The sequence below is a fragment of the Brassica oleracea genome, chromosome C5 (assembly GCF_000695525.1).
Source record: "Brassica oleracea var. oleracea cultivar TO1000 chromosome C5, BOL, whole genome shotgun sequence".
Classification (NCBI taxonomy): Eukaryota; Viridiplantae; Streptophyta; class Magnoliopsida; order Brassicales; family Brassicaceae; genus Brassica; species Brassica oleracea.
Genome location: NC_027752.1, coordinates 11096721 through 11117777, shown reverse-complemented (window position 1 = coordinate 11117777; position 21057 = coordinate 11096721). Strand labels below are relative to the sequence as shown.

Sequence of the window (21057 nt, the reverse complement as noted above, 5' to 3'; positions counted from 1 at the left end):
GTATCATAAGGTAGTTGTGAAGCCATTGATCCATAATATAAACGGAAAGATTAGGTTGTGACCGCATTGAATAGCTTGGATCATGGCCTAAATGTTTCCGGTGCAGTCCACCTTCTGTCCATTTTTCCAAAAACTGAAGATCACACCCGCACTTAGCTGACCAGAAAGTGGACATTCATTTTTGGTTAAAAATCCTTCTTGTAAAATAACATCACCATCGATGGTATTTGAAGAGATTTTAAATAAATAAATAATACATTCTGAAAATATGTATACACACATAAAAGTCGAGACTTGCTCTGGTTTTGATGTTCTTCCTTACCCAGCCACCAGTCTCTTCTCCACATCACCTCCTCCTCTCTCCTCCTCACCTAGCCACCACTCTCTTCACCTCATCAACCCCACCTCTTGCTCTCCCCTCCACACCGAGCCACCTCTTCCTTCTGTTCAAAGCGCCACCAACGAGCCTAATCCGAAGATTTCAGCTTTTCTTATCTCTACTTCGCTGATACTCAATCCCTCATGCTCTATGAGGTTAGTCGCCAGCCTGGTTCCATCCTCTCACGGACTCAAAGTAGCCTCGTCGTCGATTGTGGCATATTCAGTTCAATAACAATGCTGCCATTTTCAAAATAAACCCAGATTTTGATGGTTTCATCCAACGATGACGATATGACTATATGAGATACTGATCCCAACACAGGAGGGAGGTGATCGTGTCGGTATGTTGCCTAATAGTCATTGTAATTCCATTGTATTCAGATCCCACACCTTAATTGTTTTATCAACAGACCCAGAGTGTAGTCGCTGACCTCCAACAATGAATCATGTGACTTCACCGCTATGGCATCCCTCCAGAGATGTGAGATATGTGAAAGGATCAGACTCGGTGTCAGTTGCTTTACTGACATATAATCTACCGGGCTGCAGAAAAGTAATTTACTTTAGAATCAACAAAGAAGCAGAGAACTAGCACAAGTAGAAAGCGAGAGGAAACTAAAATACTTACACTTGTACCAGCAAAAATCATGCCATTGCCAACAGTCATAACTCGGACCTGACCACTCACTTTGTTAAGATGCAAATCTTTACTAGTTTGAACGTTAAAGGCATGCCGAGTTGTATATAAACAAAATATATGACACCAGAGCCAAAACCAACACAACAAATCCCACTCAAGAGTATAGATGACTGTCATAATGTATAAGATGCTACTTTTAATGGAAGTAATGGTGTTCTATAGGTGTGAGTTTTAAGTTGTAGCTGTTCTGATATTGTCTTATAGTCTTCATGGTTTGATACGTGGTGAAAACATGGAGCTTAGTCAGGATTCTGATCTTGGTGGCCACGTACTTTTACTTCCCTAAGCATTTTATTTTTCCAGTTTTAGTTGCTCAATTCACACTGTTTAATTTCAAATGGTTTCTCATGTGACGTATATTGTGGAACTTGCACGGACATTGGACTCAATGCCTAGAGTCTATCGTGTTAAATATTAACATTTCAGTTAAATCACCTAGACAATTCTAAAAACTTTAGAAAATATCTTACCAAATCATCTATAAACTTTATTTTTATTTTTAAACTTTATTAAAATCACTCAAACAACTTCAAAACTCACCAAAATCTCATCAAAATTAAAACACTCTAAAATCTCCTAAAACACTTAATTCAATACACCCCCTTAGTGTTCCTAAGATTTTCCCTTACTTTACCAAGGGAAGTTAGCTTGTGTTTCTTCAAAAGATAATGATGTTACAAAAGTTGATGATATTGAAATATGGATTTTGGAGGACGCGGAGAAACACGAGTGGTCGTATAAAGAAATTCATCTACCTTTTCCTCGCTATGATCCAATTTCGCATGCCTGTTTAGATCTAAGAGGATGATGCCGGTGGGTTGATCTATGTACCATTAGAATTGGTGAATCCAGTTCGGACTCTATATTATGATCTGAACAGAAACGTCTACAGGAGAGTGGTAGTTGAAGGACTTGCGGATGACCAGTTTAGGCGCCGTAATGGAATTGGAGACAACGACATTTTACGTACCTTGGCTGTTTATTCCAATCAAATAGAGACTCTAATGTCGTTCTAAGACTTACATTTATTTTTCTCACTATATTCTATGCAATTCCTTAATATATGATACTTTCAGATCCATATTATATTTACAGAGACAAATATCCATCTTAGCTTTTGTTTCAACTGCCTGCATGAACACCAGCTCGTTTTCATACAGTCTGAGTACCGTGGAAAAAAAACCAATTATATAAAAAAAAAATAAACTTGTTCATTCAACCAAATGTGCTTAGCTCAATTGAAAAAAAAAATTATATGCAAAGTCTAAAGGTCATATAGTCAAATAATATGGTTTCGGATTAGGGGATTACAATTTCAGTCAAAACCCTAGCTACTGGCACTTTTTCTCTCTGGTTGATAGTAGATAGTATAGTCAATACAATTCAAACAATTTATGCAAGTTCAATATCTCCTTTTTAACATATTTTTTTAAAAAAGGTAGTACTTGTGAAGCCATTGATCCATATTATGAGCGGAAAGATTAGCTTGTGACCACATTGAATAGCTTGGATCATGGCCTGGATGTTTCCGGTGCATTCCACATTCTGTCATCTATGCGATCATGTATCCAAAAACTGAAAATAACACCAGCACTTAGCGGACAAAAAAGTGGACGTAGATGCAGTTGGAGGCCTCTTGAACTATGGTAAGTCCATATACAAAGCCTTCGTGTGGTTGTGTTGTTTGTTTACATGAGTAAAAGATTGGATTTTTATGAGTACACAGGACTCTTCCTGCTGGTTATCTAGAGGTTGGAGAGTCAGCTGCGGAAGGAGCAATGAGGGAGACTTGGGAAGAAGCAGGAGCCACTGTGGAAGTGATCTCACCTTTTGCTCAATTTGATATTCCTCTTATTGGCCAAGTAAAGTGCAAAACATTCCTAGTGTTATCCTTCTCTTCCCTCTTCATATCACTTTTACTTATAATGGCTGCTTGTTTTTTGGAGCAGACGTATGTTATCTTCTTGGCAAGACTTAAGAATCTTGATTTTGCGCCTGGTCCGGAGTCATTGGAGTGCCGTCTTTTCGCACTAGACGAGATACCGTTTGATTCCCTGGCTTTTTCATCTATATATGTAATATGTTACCTTAAACTTAGTAAGTATATGTATACAGAACAATCGCGTTTACTCTGTAGTCTCGATTCACTAGATTTCTAAACGTCATGTTTGTTGGCAGTACTTGGAAGATCTTAAAAAGGGGAAAGTAAAGTTTCACTCTGGTACTATAAATAAAAGGTGTGTTCCAAGTAATATGCCTTTGTGTGTGTAGAGTGATTATTTGAGAGATGTTGTTAACGGTATCACTTATGGTTTTTTTTTTTCAAGAACCCTTGATTAAGAAACTCCCAATGGAACACAAAAACTAGGTGTTTCTTAACTAAAGTGCTTAACTAACTTTTATTATTAAAAAAGTCATTAAAAACCCAAATGAGGTTATAGGGTTAATGATGCTCTTAGAGCAATATTATTGGTTAAAACCTCTGACAGGTTGCTTAAATTTTGTTATATATAAATATTTTATTTTACACTTATTTTAAAACAGAAAAGAAAAAATAAACAAATAAAAAAATAGGCATGCGGAGAAAATGTCACTAGGGTTCTATAATTTATCTTTTTAGAACTTGTGTCTTTCTTTCTCATTAATGTTTTACTTTTTTCTAATATTTTAATACTCAAAGATACTGCCCTCCGTCCCATTAATAGAGATGCTCTTAGACCATGTTTAACGCGGTAGCTTAAGTTAGGTTTTTAGAAAATTAGGCAATTAAAGAAAAAAAAGAAAAGGCTTATTTACTTAAGCTACGTCTCTAATTTAAGGGCCAGAAGAACCGTTCCTTCTGGGACACGAGTCACATGGAGAACGTTTTCGGAGGAGAAAACGAGGGATCGAGAAAAGTCGCTTCATTTCGACGCTTTCATCGTCGTGTTCTCTCATCGATGAAGGGGGAGAGAAAATCACCGCGTCTTCTCCACGGCGAACCAAATCGAAGAAAGGCTTCAAAAGCTCATCGACGAAGTGAAGAGAATCGCTGGTTCCTGTCCTCGACAAAGTGAAGAAACGAAACCGGTTGCTCTCCTCAAAGGAACCGGTTGCTCTCCTCGGTCGAATCGAAGGAAATTGCCGGGCTCGGTCGAATCGAAGGTAAAGGTCTGTTAATTTTTTTTGGTTGTTTGAATCCTTCAATTGGCTTAGTCAAATCGAGATGGTTTTGCATGTGAAGGACTGTGGTCTTACTGTTCGTGTGACAGATGGATCTTTTATGTTCTGTATACGATTTGTGTTACGGATTATGAGATTTGATTATGAGACTTGATTGTTTCCTTTACTGTCTTGATCGTTTGTGTATCAATTTGCATTTCATGTGTATTGATCGTTTGGTCTTCTAGTTTCTCTACAAATATTGTTTCCTTTACTGTATTGTAGACGTATAATGATCATGTCTAATGAGATGTTCATGTGTAATGAGATGTTCATGTGTATTGCTCGTTTCAGTGTTTAGTATTGTCTGGTTATGTGGCTTGATCAATTTAAGATATAAATGTTGTGATTGTATTTGATTTGTTTCTGTTTTTCATTGTTTCAAATCGTGGATGGAGCATGTACATTACCAAGGTTCCTCAAACATAATGACGAGAAGAGAGAGCAACGCAGAGAAGAGCAAAACATGTAATACTTTTCGCTTTGATCTGTTGAATTGATTAGTGGTAGATATTGGTTGAATCTCGGTAATAAATGATCTGGTTAGGAGCCTTTAGCGTTAGATAAAGGTTGTGTAGGTATTAAATTGCTTTGTGATGAATGTTGCAGCTATATGTCAAGTTGAATAGGTTGCTTTGTGATAAATGTTTTAGATATATGTCATGTCTTTGTGATAAATGTTTTATGGTTGTTTATAACGTCAATTAAACACATCTTCATCTTCTCATTCTTGTAATGAATTAAACGCGGCTCTGCTCTTCTTTCTTCTGTTCTTCTCTTCCTTCTCCTGAGCTTCTTGTCCTTCTCTCTTCTTTGTACCCTTTCAGATATGGATGACAATCCATATCGAAATTTTGTTGATCTTCTTCAAAGTCAACAAGATAGTAGCTTAGGTTTAGACTCTTCTGGTATTCCTCTATTCGGCAGTGAAGCTAACGACGTTACAAACTTGGAAGAAGACACTCCTCTAGAGCGCAAGGAAAGAAGGACGTGGACGCCATCGGATGATATCGTGCTTATCAGCTCGTGGTTAAACACGAGCAAAGATCCCGTTGTTGGGAATGAGCAACGGTCTGTTGCATTCTGGAAACGAATTGCAACATACTTTTCGGCCAGTCCTAAGATTGCTGCCTCTGATAGAAGGGAAGCGGCTCATTGTAAGAAACGTTGGCATAGGATCAACGACCAAGTATGCAAGTTCTGTGGAGCCTATGAAACTACAACCAGAGGCAAAAGTAGTGGGCAAAATGAGAATGATATTCTCAAACTCGCCCACGAAATCTTCTTTAACAACCGTCATAAGAAATTCACTCTTGAACATTGTTGGAAGGAACTGCGCAATGACCAAAAGTGGTGTGATCTTTCAACTTCAAAAACTGAAGGAAGCTTAAAAAGGAGGAAGTGTGAGGACGGTTCACACTCAGCAAGTTCTCAAGCAAATTTAACCGATACTGGTGAAGATGATCATGTCACCAACCGGCCCCTGGGTGTGAAGGCTTCAAAAACTCGTGGTAAGAAGCCGCTTGTAGAAGGGAAAGAGGTGGCAGAGTTTGAGAGTATGTGGAGCATCAAGAAGCAGGATCTGGCTTTCAAAGAAAGGCTGTCCAAGATGAAACTACTTGAGAGTCTATTTGCTAAAAAAGATCCGCTTGCTGAGTATGAAGAGGCTCTGAAGAAGAAGCTCATAACTGAGTTGTTGTCTGATTAGTTTGTTGTAAGTGTAGCTGTGTACTTTGCTCTAAGTGTAGCTGTTTAATTTGCTCTAAGTGTTTTGTCTAAGTTGCTTTTGTTTGTTGATCTTGTGTTAAGTCTGTGTTTCTTGTTCCCTTAATTTTAATGAAGTTAATGTTCTTGTTATTGTTAAATTGAGCTTCTTCTCACTTGTTAACTCTATGTATATTTTGTATGATTGTGCAGGCTTAGTCTTTCCATCAACAAGGTGAAATCACGGACAAGGTGTGCAGGCTCTCTGTGTCGTTGTGGTCAAGAGGGAAATCACATGTTTTGTACGCTTGTAGTCTTGTCTCACGGGCATGTATTGTGTGTCTTCTGGTCATATGTCACATGTTTTGTAGTTTTGTGTGCGGGCCCTTTGTGTCGTTGTAGTTTTATGGTCTTCTGTCGTCATGAGTCACATGTTTTATAGTGTTGTGGTCTTGTGGTGTTCTGTCTTGTTCATGTCACGGACATGTAGTGTTGTGGTCTTGCGGTGTTGTGTACAATTTACCTCATCAAACAAGTTACAATCATGTAATCGTCTATATATGTGTTTCTTTCTTCTCTCCTTTGCACAATTTATCTCATCAACCAAGTTACAATTAAAACAAAGTCATTCTTCTCTCCTTTATACAAAACAAGTTCGTTTCTTTCTCTCCTTTCTCGCAAGTTCAGAAGTTTAAAACAAAGTGAATTTTTCTCCTTTTATTCACATTCTACTTTCTTATCACATATATGGCATCTTTTTCTTTTAACACTTTTGAGGGAGTAGATGACGAATCTTTTGATCAACATTTTGATCAATATTTTGATCATCATTTTGATCAACAATTTGAGCAAACATTCGAGATTTTTTCCATTGGTGATCATGGAGAAGAAAGGAAGAGAAGGAAAAAAAAGAGCTTATATCGAAAAAAATCGTGAAGAAGGCGATCTCCGTTTATGGAATGATTATTTGAGTGAAACTCCAACATACTCTCAAAATCTTTTCCGACGACGATTTAGAATGAACAAGCCATTGTTCATGCATATTGTTGATCGACTCTCCAATGAAGTAGAATTCTTTCGACAAAAGAAAGATTGTCTCGGAAGGCTTAGTCTCTCTCCACTTCAGAAGTGTACGGCAGCCATTCTTGTATTGGCATATGGTAGTGTGGCTGATACTGTAGACGAATACCTCCGACTCGATTCAACTACTACTCGGTCATGTTTGGAACATTTTGTGGAAGGAATAATAAATTTATTCGGCGAGGAGTACCTACGAAGACCAACACCGGATGATCTTAAACGTCTACTTGATATTGGTGAACATCGTGGATTTCCTGAGATGATAGGAAGCATCGATTGTATGCATTGGGAGTGGAAGAATTGTCCCACCGCTTGGAAATGTCAATATTCACGTGGTTCGGGAAAATTCACAATCGTTTTAGAGGCGGTTGCTTCGTATGATCTATGAATATGGCATGCGTTTTTTTGGACCTCCAGGTACCTTAAATGATATCAATGTTCTTGATCGCTCACCGGTTTTTGATGACATATTAAAAGGTCATGCTCCGCAAGTCACTTTCTCTGTCAATCGAAGTGAGTATCATTTGGCTTACAATCTCATCGACGGTATTTATCCGAAATGGACAACTTTTATCCAATCTATTCCAATACCACAAGGGCCGAAAGCGGTTTTATTTGCTCAACATCAAGAAGCTGTCCGAAAAAATGTCGAGCGTGCTTTTGGAGTCTTGCAAGCTCGCTTTGTCATTGTTAAAATCCGGCGCTTTTTTGGGATAAAGCCAAAATTGGGAAGATTATGAGAGCATGTATCATACTTCATAATATGATAGTAGAAGACGAACGAGATAGATATACTCAATTTGATGTTTCAGAGTTCCAACAAGGAGAAGACATCGGAAGTTCACATGTCGATCTCGATTTTTCTACATATATGCCTACAAATATCGCCAATATGATTGGTGTTCGAACTAGAATTCGAGATAGACAAATGCATCAACAACTCAAAGCTGATTTGGTTGAATTGATTTGGGTTTATCACACTAGAAGTAGTTGCTGAACTTTCTGGATGTGACTTAGCTCTTTGATCTTGAATTTGACTTATGGGTCAGTGCTTAAATCTGAGGTTTAGGTCTTAAAAAGGTTTAAGACTTTACAGATCGGAGGATTCGCCGGAGAATGCAGCTTTACTTATAGCAAGGAAGAGAAGATTCATCTGCCTTGAGTTATTGTAGCTGAACCAGAATGTTTTGGGACCTAGCTGATAAGGAGGAGAACACAACCTTGCCATCATTCGAATTCTGCAACTGCTACAAAGTCGCAAACCTCACAGAAACCATTCTAAACCCGGTAAACGTTTCTAATTTAAGAGTTAATGTCGATAAACTTTAAGTTATTGTCATGGAGCTGTTTTAGTTGTTTGTTGTATTTGAAGTTATTGTCATGGAGCTGTTGTGTTTGTTGTTCCTGTCGTTGTTGTTTTTAACTCAGTGTAAGAGTTATGAGTTAATGTAGCACCAAAGCTGGTGTTTGTTCTTCTTGTTATTAAACTGTGAACATTGCATTGCGATATGATTGAACATCAGGTCTTGTAGTCATGAAAGATTGGTTCTCACATGTATTGTATTGGAATTTTACAGATAAGAGATCTAATGGAGATACCAAACGACGACTCAGTGTTTTAAGAGGATAATATCATCAGTGGCGATTGCAGTTGCATGGACTGCTATAGTTACGGGCCGTCTTTCAAAAAGAAGGTGAAAAATAGTATGATGAAGGCAGAGCATCCATGGTTCTTTTGTTGTCTTGTTTTCTTGTATCACGAACCTAGAGTTTGTCTTGTTTTCTTGTATCACGTACATTGGTCACGTTGTTTTCTTGTATCAAGTACATGATTGTCTTTTCTTGTATTGCTGTGGTCACGTGTAAAATGAAAGTGTATCACGGAAATGAAAATGTATTCACTAGCCTTTGTACAAATAATAGCTTGTCATGAAAGTGTATTCACAAGCCTTTATTCTTTCTTCTCATGTTCTTCCTTCCTTTCTCATGTTTTTCCGAAAAGATGTCGAGCGTGCTTTTGGAGTCTTGCAAGCTCGTTTTGCCATGGTTTTTTTTTGTGAAATTATGTTTTTTTAAATCATTGTTTAAAATGCTATTTTTTACAATGTTTTATTTAATAAATAAATTTTATTTTTAATTAAACAATGTTTAATTTTTTTTAAGAACCCCTAAATAAGAGACTCTCATTGAAATACAAAAATGTTGGTGTCTCTTAACTATGTCTCTTAAGTAACATTTAATATTTAAAAATTATTAAAAGATGCCGAACATGTTTAACGTAATATAAGATACAGTCTCTTAGCTTTTCACTAAAAAAAGCTAAGAGACAGTCTCTTGAATAAGCGATTGTAATAATATCATAGAAGCCACACAAAGAAGTTGGGAGAACAAGACAATCGGAAGCAACGTACTTACCTGTGGATTTAGTCTCGGATATACTCTTACGTCTGCCTGCCAAATCTGCTGCTAAGTTTCGCTGCGTTTCCAAGGTCTGGTCCTCAATCACGACTCAACCATCTTTCATTACCTCGTTCACAGCTCGGTCAATTCCCCATCTTCTCATCTTGTCAGAGAAAAAAGGCAAGCTGTTTGGTTTCTCCATACCACAAAACCAGAATTTGGATAGCAAACCTCAACAGCAGGCGGAGATTTATGCGATGACATATCCAGAAAATCGTAGCTTGTTTTGAAACGTGTCCGTCCACGGCATGGTCTGCTCTAAAATATCACGGATGCTCACAATTTGGAATCCGACCATGAGACGCACCGTAACGTTGCGTCATCCCAAAAGAGAATGGAGTTACACGACCAGATTTTTAGGATTCGACCCACTTGATGGTACGTACAAAGTGCTGTCTATGCCTTGTTATCATCGTTCTGAAGGCGAGAATCGGCCTCTAGTCCTTACATTGAATGGAGATAATCAGGAGTCATGGAGACTCCTCCAAGAGATCACTGAACATATACCTTGCTCGTCTGGACAATGCATTAACGGGGTTATGTATTACTTTGCCTCTCTTAAACTTGACTTGACTGATTATATCCTGGTGAGCTTCCATGTCAGATCTGAAAAGATGAGTATGATCAAAGCACCATGGAAGTTAGCTTGTGTTCGTAAGATTTTCCTCGTAGTTTACCACGGGAAGTTAGCTTGTGTTTCTTCAAAAGCTAGTGGTGTTACAAAATTTGATGATATTAAAATATGGATTTTGGAGGACGCGGAGAAACACGAGTGGTCGTATAAAAATATTCATCTACCTTTTCTTTGCTATGATCCAATTTCGCATGCCTGTTTAGATCTAAAAGGGGTCAATGATGCCGGTGAGTTGATCTATGTGCCATTAGAATTGGTGAATCCGGTTCGGCTTCTATATTATGATCCGAACAGAAACAGCTACAGAAGAGTCGTAGTTGAAGGACTTGTGGATGACCAGTTTAGGCGCCCTAATGGACTTGGAGACGACGATGTTTTACGTACCTTAGCTGTTTATTCCAATCACATAAAGACTCTAATGTCTTTGTAAGACTTAAAACTTTTATTTTTCCACACTATAGTTTATGCAATTCCTCAATATGCTACTTTCAAATCCAAATTATATTACATAGATAAATCCATCTTAGATTTTGTTTCGATTTTTTTGCATGAACACCTATCTCTACATATGCATCAAACGATTTAGAGGCTGGAAATTTGGTTCAAAAACCGCGGATAACCCATCATTTGACCTGCTGGGGATTGAATGTTTAAGATGTTGGATGGATGCGGATCGACCCGATATTTGTCAATCCGCCGTTTTTGTAAAACAAAATAGAAATTAAGAAAAAATTCTTATTTATCTAAATTTTTATTTTAAATATTTTATAGTATATAAATATATTAATTAAAATTATTTTATAAAATTTGTTTTCATTTTTATAATATACAATATATATATTATTACAATAAATTAAAATATATAAAAGTTATTTTTATTTAAATTATTACAATTCATGGATAACCCGTGGATACAAACTTAAACAAGTTAGATGAAGATCTACTAAATTTTATATGTGGTTTATGCGGGTCAAATGTTTTTTAACTGCCAATTCCCGTGGAGGGGATCAAGCGGGGCGAATTTGACCCGTTTCCCAACATTACTTAGAATTCAATGTAATAAAAAATAATCCTTATCATATGAAAACTAGGTATGGATGTTTGAATATTCATTTCAGATTTTTGAGTTCAACCTTCTAGTATTCATAAAGTTTTATATATTTATGTTTGGATCAATCAGTTTATAATATTTCATGTTCGAATATAGTTTATATTTTATTTCAAGACCCATTTTAGTTTAGAGTTAAAATTATTTTGTATCATTTATTAAATTTTTGGGTTCTGTTATATATATTAACGTGGATGTCCATCATAGGTCCATAAGTCCATGTTCTAAAAGGTTTTAAATCCTAACTTTGTATTCCTAAATATAGTTATTGTTGTCTACAGACTAATAATAAGAACAACCGTTTCTCTCTTTCTCTTGATTCACAACACGTTATCAGCACGAAACCCTAACTCTGAGCAGAACCTAAATACATGAAACCCTAGCCGTTTAGGCAAAAACCCTAGACGTACTCGTCGTAACCTATCGTCTAATTTTATTATCTCTGACCACATGAAATCAACGTAATTGTGACGACGAGTAACTCAAGATTTTCTATTCCCATTCTACATTGACCGTCTCCAATCTATCTCATTATTACTGATCGAGCTAGGTATTTTTTTCGTATTGTTGACCAAATCTATTCATGGATTTTATTTTTGCTATTACGACGTTCATCTAATGGCTTATGATTATGATCCAATGCTTATTATTTTATGTTATAATTGTCTAGAAATGCAGTTATGTTCTCTTTTATGTAGCTATATAGATCTGTGCTTCCAACAAATCCGGTCTCCGTTCCAGTTATTCTTGATTTCACTTTTAGCCGACTAAATTTTCTTTCAATAGATCTATGTCTCCTAACACCTTCGAGATAAGTAACTATATCTCTTGTTTATTTGCTATGGGTAACTGTGATGATGTTTGTATTATACTTACTATCATGTCATAGATTATATCCCACTCCGCTTGTTAAAATCAATCGACATGTATGTATATATTTAATTTGTTTGATTTGATTTGTTTGTAAGACCACAGGTTCATAAGTTGCAATATAATAGTTTAGAGAATATCAACCAATATTCATTGGTTTGCTATTTGTTGATTTGATCAAAGTTTATTGTTCTTATATCGCTTGTTGTTATAACATGAAAGTTGGAAAACGATTTATTATCATGTGGAACATAACAGATAACTAAAATTGATAAGGGTGATCAGCTTAGTGAATAGGTCATATACTTCCTAAGAGCATGATTAACTGTAAAACCGTTTATGCTGTTCTTAAAATTTTATTTTATTTTTATTTTTTTTGTCATAAAAAAATGAACCAATCGCGGGCCGCTACGTGGGGTCCGCAAACAGCGGCCCGCAAACAGTGCAAAAACTCTTCCAAAATCGATCCTTATTTCGTGACTTTGGGGACCGGTTTTTAAAATTTAAGTGGGGCCCACACATTAATTTTCTGAAGAAACCACTTTAAGGACCCGCGATATTCATGGTCTAATTGTTTATTGTTTGATTTGATGTTGGTTGCTTTTCTCGGTTAATTAAGCATCTTGGATTATTTTAAATTCATGACATGATTAATTTTATATTATTGTTATTGATTCGTTTATATAACGCTTTGATTTTATACGGTCATGATTTATATTCTGAATTTTTTTATTATTATATATATTTCTAATAAAATTTGATTTCTTGTAGAAATATTGATGTGTACTAACATAATAGCCATATTTATATGAGCAAGTTTATAATATTTCAGGATTATCTACTTATTATGAAGGAGATGATATAATATGAGATTATAAACAGCTGAAAAAAATATGAATGGTTGGATCTCCGATCTCTATTGCCCTTCTCGTTATTAAGATAAGTAAATTTTTATTTGTCATACTTTAAATACAAGGTTAATAAAAATCTGATAAGGTAAAACACTTTATATGAAAGTTAATACATGTAGTTTTAGTAAACCGATTGATTGAATCAAAACTTTGTTAAATAGCATGAAAATAGGAAACTACTACATATAATGATTGCTATATGAGTATTATTTACTTCATAATATAATACAATGTTTATGAGAATATATATCTCTAATTTGGAATACTTTATTATTATATTTCATTACCATTATATATATTTGAGAGTTTTAAGCTTAAAATCTTGATCTTAAAAGATCCATAAGTTTTGGAGAATAATCCAAAGAAAAGTATGATCACCTGAATGTGATTATCTAAAGCTCATTATTTATTTTTCATCTAAAGATTACCAGACTTTGAGTCTATAAATACATCTCAACTATATTGGATGTTAAGCTTAAAAGTAATATTTTTAGAAGAAAATTTTAATGATGCATATTAGAAAATATTACAAGACCTGGAGTCTGTAAATATAGCTAAGTTTATAACTATATTTTTTCTCCTTGAGACTGAGAAAAATAATGAGCTATTGATGTAAGATGATAAATCATGTCTAGTTGATCATTCTCTTGAACAAAATATGACATTTTATATTGAGAAAGAAAATCAACATTTTGTCAAGAAAGTGGACATAAAGTGGATGTAGACATGAATGTGGATATAAATAAGGTCAAGATCCAAAGAGTTTCTTTTTAGAACTCATACTCTCACTTGAATTTGAGATAATAAAGATGGTAATAAAGAAGAGATATAATTCAATCATCTAAAGATGAAAAGAAAAAAAAATTATTGTGAGTACTTTACAAGCTAGTAAAACCTTATAGAATGATATATATGAATGCTTAAGAAGAATACATAATATTTGTACATAAGAATGCAATTTAAAGTCTTTATTGCATTATATTCTAAGTCTCAAAATTTAGAAAGATATGAGAAAGAATACATGACCCATATAGGGTATGTTGTTGATTCAAAAATGAGAATCATTCGAGATTGATAAACTTTTATTAGTATCATCTCGAGGGGAAGCGTTAAAGAATCTCACATTTTATATAATAAGTAAAACTTCTAGAAGATTATGTTTCCACTCAAATTGAGATTGATGAATATTCTTAAGGTAACCAATAGCATTATCAACTTCAGGTGGAGATTTAGAGAATCCCACATCTCTGGTAAGTGAAACATCCAGAAGTATGTTCACACTGGAAATAGACTTGAGGAGTCATTTATAAAATAACTAGAGGATTTAGAATCTAATAATGATGAGACAATAAGTAAAGGGAAATATTGAATACCATCAATCAGAAGTATCACCAAGGCACTATTGTATTGTACTACACAATGATTAGAAAATGGAGATAAATGTAGTAGTAAACCAGAAGTTTACTAGAAGTGTAATGTTTGGCAAACCGATTATGCCATCCCGGTTTAGTAATGATGTGAAAGATAATCATATAAACATTCGTTGAAAAACCAGAAGATTCTTACGAATGATATGTTATATGTTGCTTGCTTACAAGACAATGTAAGAATACGACTTTCACCAGTCAAATAGATGTGGATTCTATTTATACAAGGAGCTGTTTGTGGGCTTGATCACCCACTGGTGGACTGATCATCCACCATATGCATCGACAAGAAGGTCTAATGTATCCTTGTCATAGATCCGCGACCTGATGTTTGCGAGACTAACTGGTAATACTGGTGAAATCACAAGCAATTGATGATTATTTTATGCATGTGTGGATACATGATGAACATCTTGTAGCTAATGTTCATATTTAAGATGCAGCAGCATTGATTCACATAATGCCAAAGAGTAATTAAGAACTCTCCCATTAAATTGGTTTTGGGTCAAGAACCAAAGATCCCATCTTGGAAATTTGGATAAGTTGTACTTGCTCCCCCACACCGCTAAAAGATGGGACCTCAAAGGAGGTTATGAATATGTTGGATATGATCTCCATTGATGATAAATCTAAACTATTTTATAAAATTTATTTAAAGACTCGAAAGTTAGTCTATCCAACATTAAGGGGAGAAAATAAACTGCTGGAGAATGAATGAGTTGAATGAATTATCATTGATCCTCAGACTAAAGAGCGTAAATAGAAATCCAAAAAGAATGTATGGAGATAATTCTATTACAAAGATTAGCATATGAATTGCCAGACTCATTTACTGACCATAAGAAAGTGATTAAGTCACAAGTACCAGCTGTAGATGCTCCTAGTTAAAATGGATGTCCCAGAAGGACAATATCAAACTGCTAATGTGTTTAAAGAGTGCCTGAAGGGTGAAAGACCTATCTTTCCAAATATAATAATCCTCAGAAGAGAAAAGGAGCATGAATGAGAATGGCCGAATCGAGGAATGAAATATTAAGGATCTCGAGAAGAGATAGGAAACATGACAAAAAAGAAATTCAGGTACCTGAGAATAAAGAAATCTCAAATAGCTATGTAATGTCTGGAACAATATGGAACTGATATCAAATCGCGTCGTGAATATTTATGCATGCAATGTAGCAGTTGATGAGAATGAGAATCATGAACCATCTATTGAAAAGTGTACACAATATGATAAATAACCGAAAAGGGAAAGTAACAATAGATGTAGGGTTATAATCTCTTCGAAGGAGAAGAGTATTTGGACAAGTAGTCTATACACCTGAAGGTGTAAAACCAGTGGCTCATAAATAGGTCTTTATATGAAAAATAGATGCCATAATGAAATCATGAGATGTGTTGTTGTAGTTGCACAAGGATTGTCACAAAAGACCTATAATTGATTATAAAGAAACACATCATCATGTGGTGGAAGCAATAGTTTTCAAGTTTCTTTAGTCTAGCAACAAAGAAAATGAATTGGAAGCCACTGAAAATGACATTTATGTGAAAGTTCCAAAAGAATATAAACTACAAGAAGCAGTAAACCCCATAAGGATTTGGACTACTAAAATCAATAAATGCTAGTTCTCGAGAAAATTACCGCGCGAGTATATTGAGCATATAAAGTAAATAATTTTTGGTCATGAAGTACCATAATATTGAAAATTTACTGATCTCTTTCATGATTGAAAGATGTGATTTTTATGACAAGAATGATAGTCATACTTGTAACTTTTACAAGAAGAAAAAGAATAACTCATATGTATAAGTATACATAATGTGTGAAGGTTTAGAAGATTGTCTATAAAAGAAAATTTGGATACAGAGTCCTAATAGATCAAAATATGATATTTTGTGTGAAAGAGATACTATCAACCATAAGTCCAATGGTCTAAAAATTATCTGACAATTAAACGAGTTTAATCACTAAGGATATACTTATAGCAATTCCTAAAAAAAAATTATATATATGATGAGAATACATCTCCCAAAGATGATATTTACAAGGGGAGAATATGATGATGCGCGTGGTTGTACTCTTTTTCCTTATCATCGGTTTTGTCCCATTGGGTTTTCCATGTCAAGGTTTTAACGAGGTAACAAAGAACACACAAATGATACACCTAAAGAGGAATGTTATCAATCTTCCAAAGTATTTTTTGAGATTTAGAGAAGCAGGAGACAATGAGATAGATCAATCATACTTGAAGGAGAATCAAGACATGAACACATTCCATTCGCGATAAAGAATCGAAGGTTGAAAGATTACCAATCAAAAGAGACCTTCTATATGTAATTAAAATATGCAATTAGTTTCCAGAGAAAGATCTTTGAGTCTATTTTCATCTCCAATTTGAATCAAGTCATTCTCCATGATAGAACTCTAGATATGGTTGTTTTCGTGGGACATGTACAAGTTGTCTCAGAATACCTAATATCGTATGATATTCAAAATACCGCTTGGTATTTTCATCTTAACAGAGCCAGATCGGTGCCTAAAGTTAGACATGGATGTTAGCTTAGATTTCCAAGTGTTTTAAAGTCATTTTATCTAACGGTCACCAAGATATTCAAGTTTTAATGAGGAATGTCAAATCTGCCAAGAGAAGTGAACCGGTCCAACCCCAAGAAGAAGGAGTTAATTCATCACATTGGATTGTGTCCTATCAGATATCTCAGGTTATGTTCTCATCAGGGGGAGTAGATGCGCGCTGCACTCTTTTTCCCTTCACCACGGTTTTTCCCACTGAGTTTTCCTGGCCCATAAACTCATGTTCTAGAGGGTTCTAAACTCTAACTTTGTATTCCTATATATAGTTATCGTTGTCTACAGACTAATAATAAGAACAGTTGTTTCTCTCTTTCTCTTGATTCAAAACAGTTCAAATATTTTTTAGATATTACACATCGAGTATTTCGGATCTCAAGATTCTAGGTTTTTATCAAAACCTATAAATTAAAATGTTATTACGGCAACAAAACACACAAAGAGAAAAATGACTAGAATATGTTTTATTAAAGAGGTAAAATATATATATTAAAATAAATATTTAAAAATAATAAATCATTTTTTATTTTCAAAAAAGTATTCAAAACTTTTTTCTAATTTTTTCTTTTGCGATTTTTTAGATTTAACTATAATCCAAAACTCCTAAACCTTAAATTTTAAACTCTAATCCAAAAATCCTAAACACATCTCCTCTCAAAATCTACTAATTCTAAATTTTAATATTTGTTAACTCTAAAGTTACAAATGTTTTTTACCTTTTTATTAAATATAAAACCTATTTGTCATTTTGACAAGATCCTTTTTTTTCGAACGCCAATATGTAAACTGGGCCACCAGTCTTTATTCTAAACCCAGTGGGCCTTTCAGTAAATTTATTCTAAACGGTGCCGTTTAGCTAACACCCGACGTTACGATCTGGACGTCTTTGCAAGATCTAATACCTAGAAAATGCTTTCGATTTCAAAGAAGCAAATGAACAAACAGTGAGCTAGAGAGAGAGAGAGAGAGAGAGAGAGAGATGGCGAGCTTAAGTAGTAAGCCTAGAAACTTCGGTGCGTACAGTCACTACTACGCCACTCCCTGCACCCGCACTCACCAGATCGGAGCTCTGTTTCTCGTCGTCTCCACCTTCTTCCTCACCAGGCTTTTCGACCAATGCTACTCCGTTACTCCGGCGATCGATCTCCACCGCACTTATTCCTCGGCCGTCACGAGCGATGACGGGGTTCTACGGTGGCCGGAGCGAGGGTACGGATCCCACCTCTCGCTGAAGATGTACGTGTACGACGAGAACGAGATCGACGGACTGAAAGAGCTTATGTACGGAAGGGACGGTAGCGTCAAAACCGCCGCGTGCTTGAAAGGCCAGTGGGGATCTCAGGTGACTACTACTGGATTCAGTTTTGATTAGATAGATTATCAATAGGAAGCGTCTCTAGAATTGGATTTAGAAAATGTTATCAAGTTGGAGATGTGTTAGCTAAACGGCATCGTTTTGATTCTGTTGCTTATGATGATGATGATTAGGTTAAGATACACAAGTTGCTTATGGAGTCAAAGTTTAGAACGAGTAAGAAAGAAGAGGCGGATCTGTTCTTTGTGCCAGCTTATGTTAAATGTGTGAGAATGTTGGGAGGTCTTAGTGACAAGGAGATCAATCAGACCTATGTCAAGGTGAAACCAAGTCGTAACTCACTGATGCTTATGTATGACTCACATGTTCTGTGATTCACTAGGTTTTGAGTCGAATGCCATATTTTCGAAGATCCGGTGGTCGTGATCATATATTTGTTTTTCCAAGGTATACTTTAGTTGTTCTTTTTAATTGTTTTCGTGATCGAGAAGTAAAGTTTTTTTTCTTCTTCTGTGAATTGTATTGTTTTGTGCTGTCTGTGACATTAGGTTTTTCTTTGTTATGCTAATGTAGTGGTGCTGGAGCTCACTTGTTTAGATCCTGGTCAACATTTATCAACCGTTCTATTATCCTCACTCCCGAGGTACTTCACTTGCTCTCTGTTGAGGAATTTCTTGTTTTTTGGTAGTGAAGGGTCTATGTGAAAACTCTCTCTTTTGAGTTTTTTTTTTTTTTTTTTTTTTTTTTTGGTTTCTAGTAAATTAGATGGTCTATGTGCCTACTTATAGAATCATGCGTGGAAAGAATTGAGCCACGTTCTTGGAGTTTGTTTTACCCAAAAAAAATGAATGCTTTGCGGATGCAGGGGGACAGGACTGACAAGAAAGACACTACTGCTTTCAATACATGGAAAGATATAATCATACCGGGAAACGTTGATGATGCCATGACTAGAAATGGACGAGCTGATGTCCTTCCTTTGCCTTTGTCGAAGAGGAAGTATTTAGCTAATTATTTGGGTCGTGCGCAAGGGAAAGCTGGTAGACTTAAATTGATAGATCTCTCAAAGCAGTATCCAGATAAGGTTTAGTCTCACGTTGTTTCTTGAAGCGGTATCTATGTGGTTGTCCTTTCCTTGCTTGCTTGTTTCTTATGGGTGGTTTTGTGAACAGTTGGAATGTCCAGACTTGCAGTTCAGCGGAACTGAAAAGTTTGGAAGAACAACATATTTTGAACATCTGAGAAACGCCAAGTTCTGCCTCGCTCCTCGTGGGGAATCATCATGGACTCTTCGCTTTTATGAATCATTCTTTGTGGTCTGATCTATATCATCTCTTTTCCCAAACTTTTAATAACTTGGCTTACGTACTCATAAACATTGTGATTTTGGTTGTTCAGGAATGTGTCCCAGTTCTCTTATCTGACCACGCCGAGCTACCTTTCCAGAATGTCATCGACTACGCTCAAGTATCCATCAAATGGCCATCATCTCGAATAGGAGCAGAGCTTCTTGATTACTTAGCTTCAGTACCCGGTAACAATAAGTTACTTTAAAACTGCATTCTCTGATCATTTGGTTTCCTCAGATTCTCAAGTTTTAACAAATTTAACAAGACATGTCTCTCTTTCACAGATAGAGACATAGAAGGAATGATAGCCCGTGGTAGGAAGATTAGATGTTTGTTTGTGTACGGTCCAGATTCTGCACCATGCAGTGCGGTTAAAGGGATTCTATGGGAGCTTCAACGCAAAGTGAGACATTTCCAGCAATCGACCGAGACGTTTTGGCTGCACAATGGTAGTTTTGTGAATAGAGAACTGGTCCACTTCAGTAGCTGGAGACCTCCTATGCCTCTGCCTTGAGGTTTCAACATCCCACAAGAATCTCTTGTTTCCACGATGATGAAGTTGAGTTTTTTCTTGTATGATCTTTTACACATACATATAGCTTAAATAGTTTTTGTGACATAATTGTTTTGTACGTACCAGGACAAAAAAATAGTGACTGTACAAGATCTTATTTGACTAAAACTCAAATAGTTCTTTTTCCGATATTTACATTTCTTAAAGCTATGAAAGAAACCAAGTTGGATCGGAAACCAAACCTGAAATCTGGTTAATATTTGGGTTCAATTAGGCTGTACCTTGAAACCATGTTCTGTAATCCCACATGAGATAGCATCTTTTTCTACACGTGGAAACTATTGATATGAATATAATTGGTGATTAAGATAGGGACAAACAAAATCATATAAACGGCAATTTGGCAAATGCAATGGTGTTCTCTAACTAGAGAGTAGAGAGAAGAGGACATCGTATCCAACTGTGTTGTCTAGGGGGAATCCGGAATCGTATCTATCTAAGAGCTCTAGCAAAATAATAGCAAAACGTTAGATATCCTGTTCCATCCCACATAAGATAACTGAACCGAGTGTACTAAGAAAAAAACTAATCTGTAAATTTCTAGCATCGTGGAGGTGCTTGTATGTACAAATACCTAACCCTGTGTACTTAATTCTTAATACATTCGGTTCCTAACTGAAGATGCTAGGAAATAACTATAGTATATATATGACTTGGATTAATCCATTCATTGTCTTCGAATGTATAGTAAAATTCATGAATTGTGTGCAAGCAATAGTCAGGGGGGAAAGAATATTATGTAGATATTTTCTG

The 21057-nt window shown here is 35.7% G+C and overlaps 2 protein-coding genes and 2 pseudogenes across 2 annotated transcripts; all 4 read left to right on the top strand.

The window, feature by feature from the left end:
* Positions 1-268: 268 nt before the first annotated feature.
* On the top strand, positions 269-3421 carry LOC106344505 (annotated as a pseudogene).
* A 1690-nt stretch (positions 3422-5111) lies between these two features.
* Positions 5112-5990, top strand: LOC106344504 (glutathione S-transferase T3-like). Its single transcript, XM_013783872.1, has one exon. The coding sequence runs from the start codon at positions 5112-5114 to the stop codon at positions 5988-5990; it is 879 nt and encodes a 292-aa protein (XP_013639326.1).
* A 3336-nt stretch (positions 5991-9326) lies between these two features.
* On the top strand, positions 9327-10590 carry LOC106344503 (annotated as a pseudogene).
* A 7377-nt stretch (positions 10591-17967) lies between these two features.
* LOC106343658 (probable beta-1,4-xylosyltransferase IRX10) lies at positions 17968-20435 on the top strand. The gene is made up of 8 exons (XM_013782930.1): positions 17968-18408; positions 18555-18701; positions 18764-18828; positions 18955-19024; positions 19247-19465; positions 19554-19697; positions 19780-19915; positions 20015-20435. The coding sequence occupies exons 1-8, from the start codon at positions 18046-18048 to the stop codon at positions 20242-20244; spliced, it is 1374 nt and encodes a 457-aa protein (XP_013638384.1). The 5' UTR covers positions 17968-18045; the 3' UTR covers positions 20245-20435.
* Positions 20436-21057: the final 622 nt, after the last annotated feature.

Bases quoted from the DNA above. Each gene is read 5' to 3' on its own strand.
- LOC106344504 (XM_013783872.1), top strand. From the start codon at position 5,112: ATGGATGACAATCCATATCGAAATTTTGTTGATCTTCTTCAAAGTCAA.
- LOC106343658 (XM_013782930.1), top strand. From the start codon at position 18,046: ATGGCGAGCTTAAGTAGTAAGCCTAGAAACTTCGGTGCGTACAGTCAC. The intron at 18,702-18,763 runs GTGAAACCAAGT...GTGATTCACTAG, and splicing joins TCAATCAGACCTATGTCAAG to GTTTTGAGTCGAATGCCATA. The intron at 19,025-19,246 runs GTACTTCACTTG...TTGCGGATGCAG, and splicing joins CTATTATCCTCACTCCCGAG to GGGGACAGGACTGACAAGAA.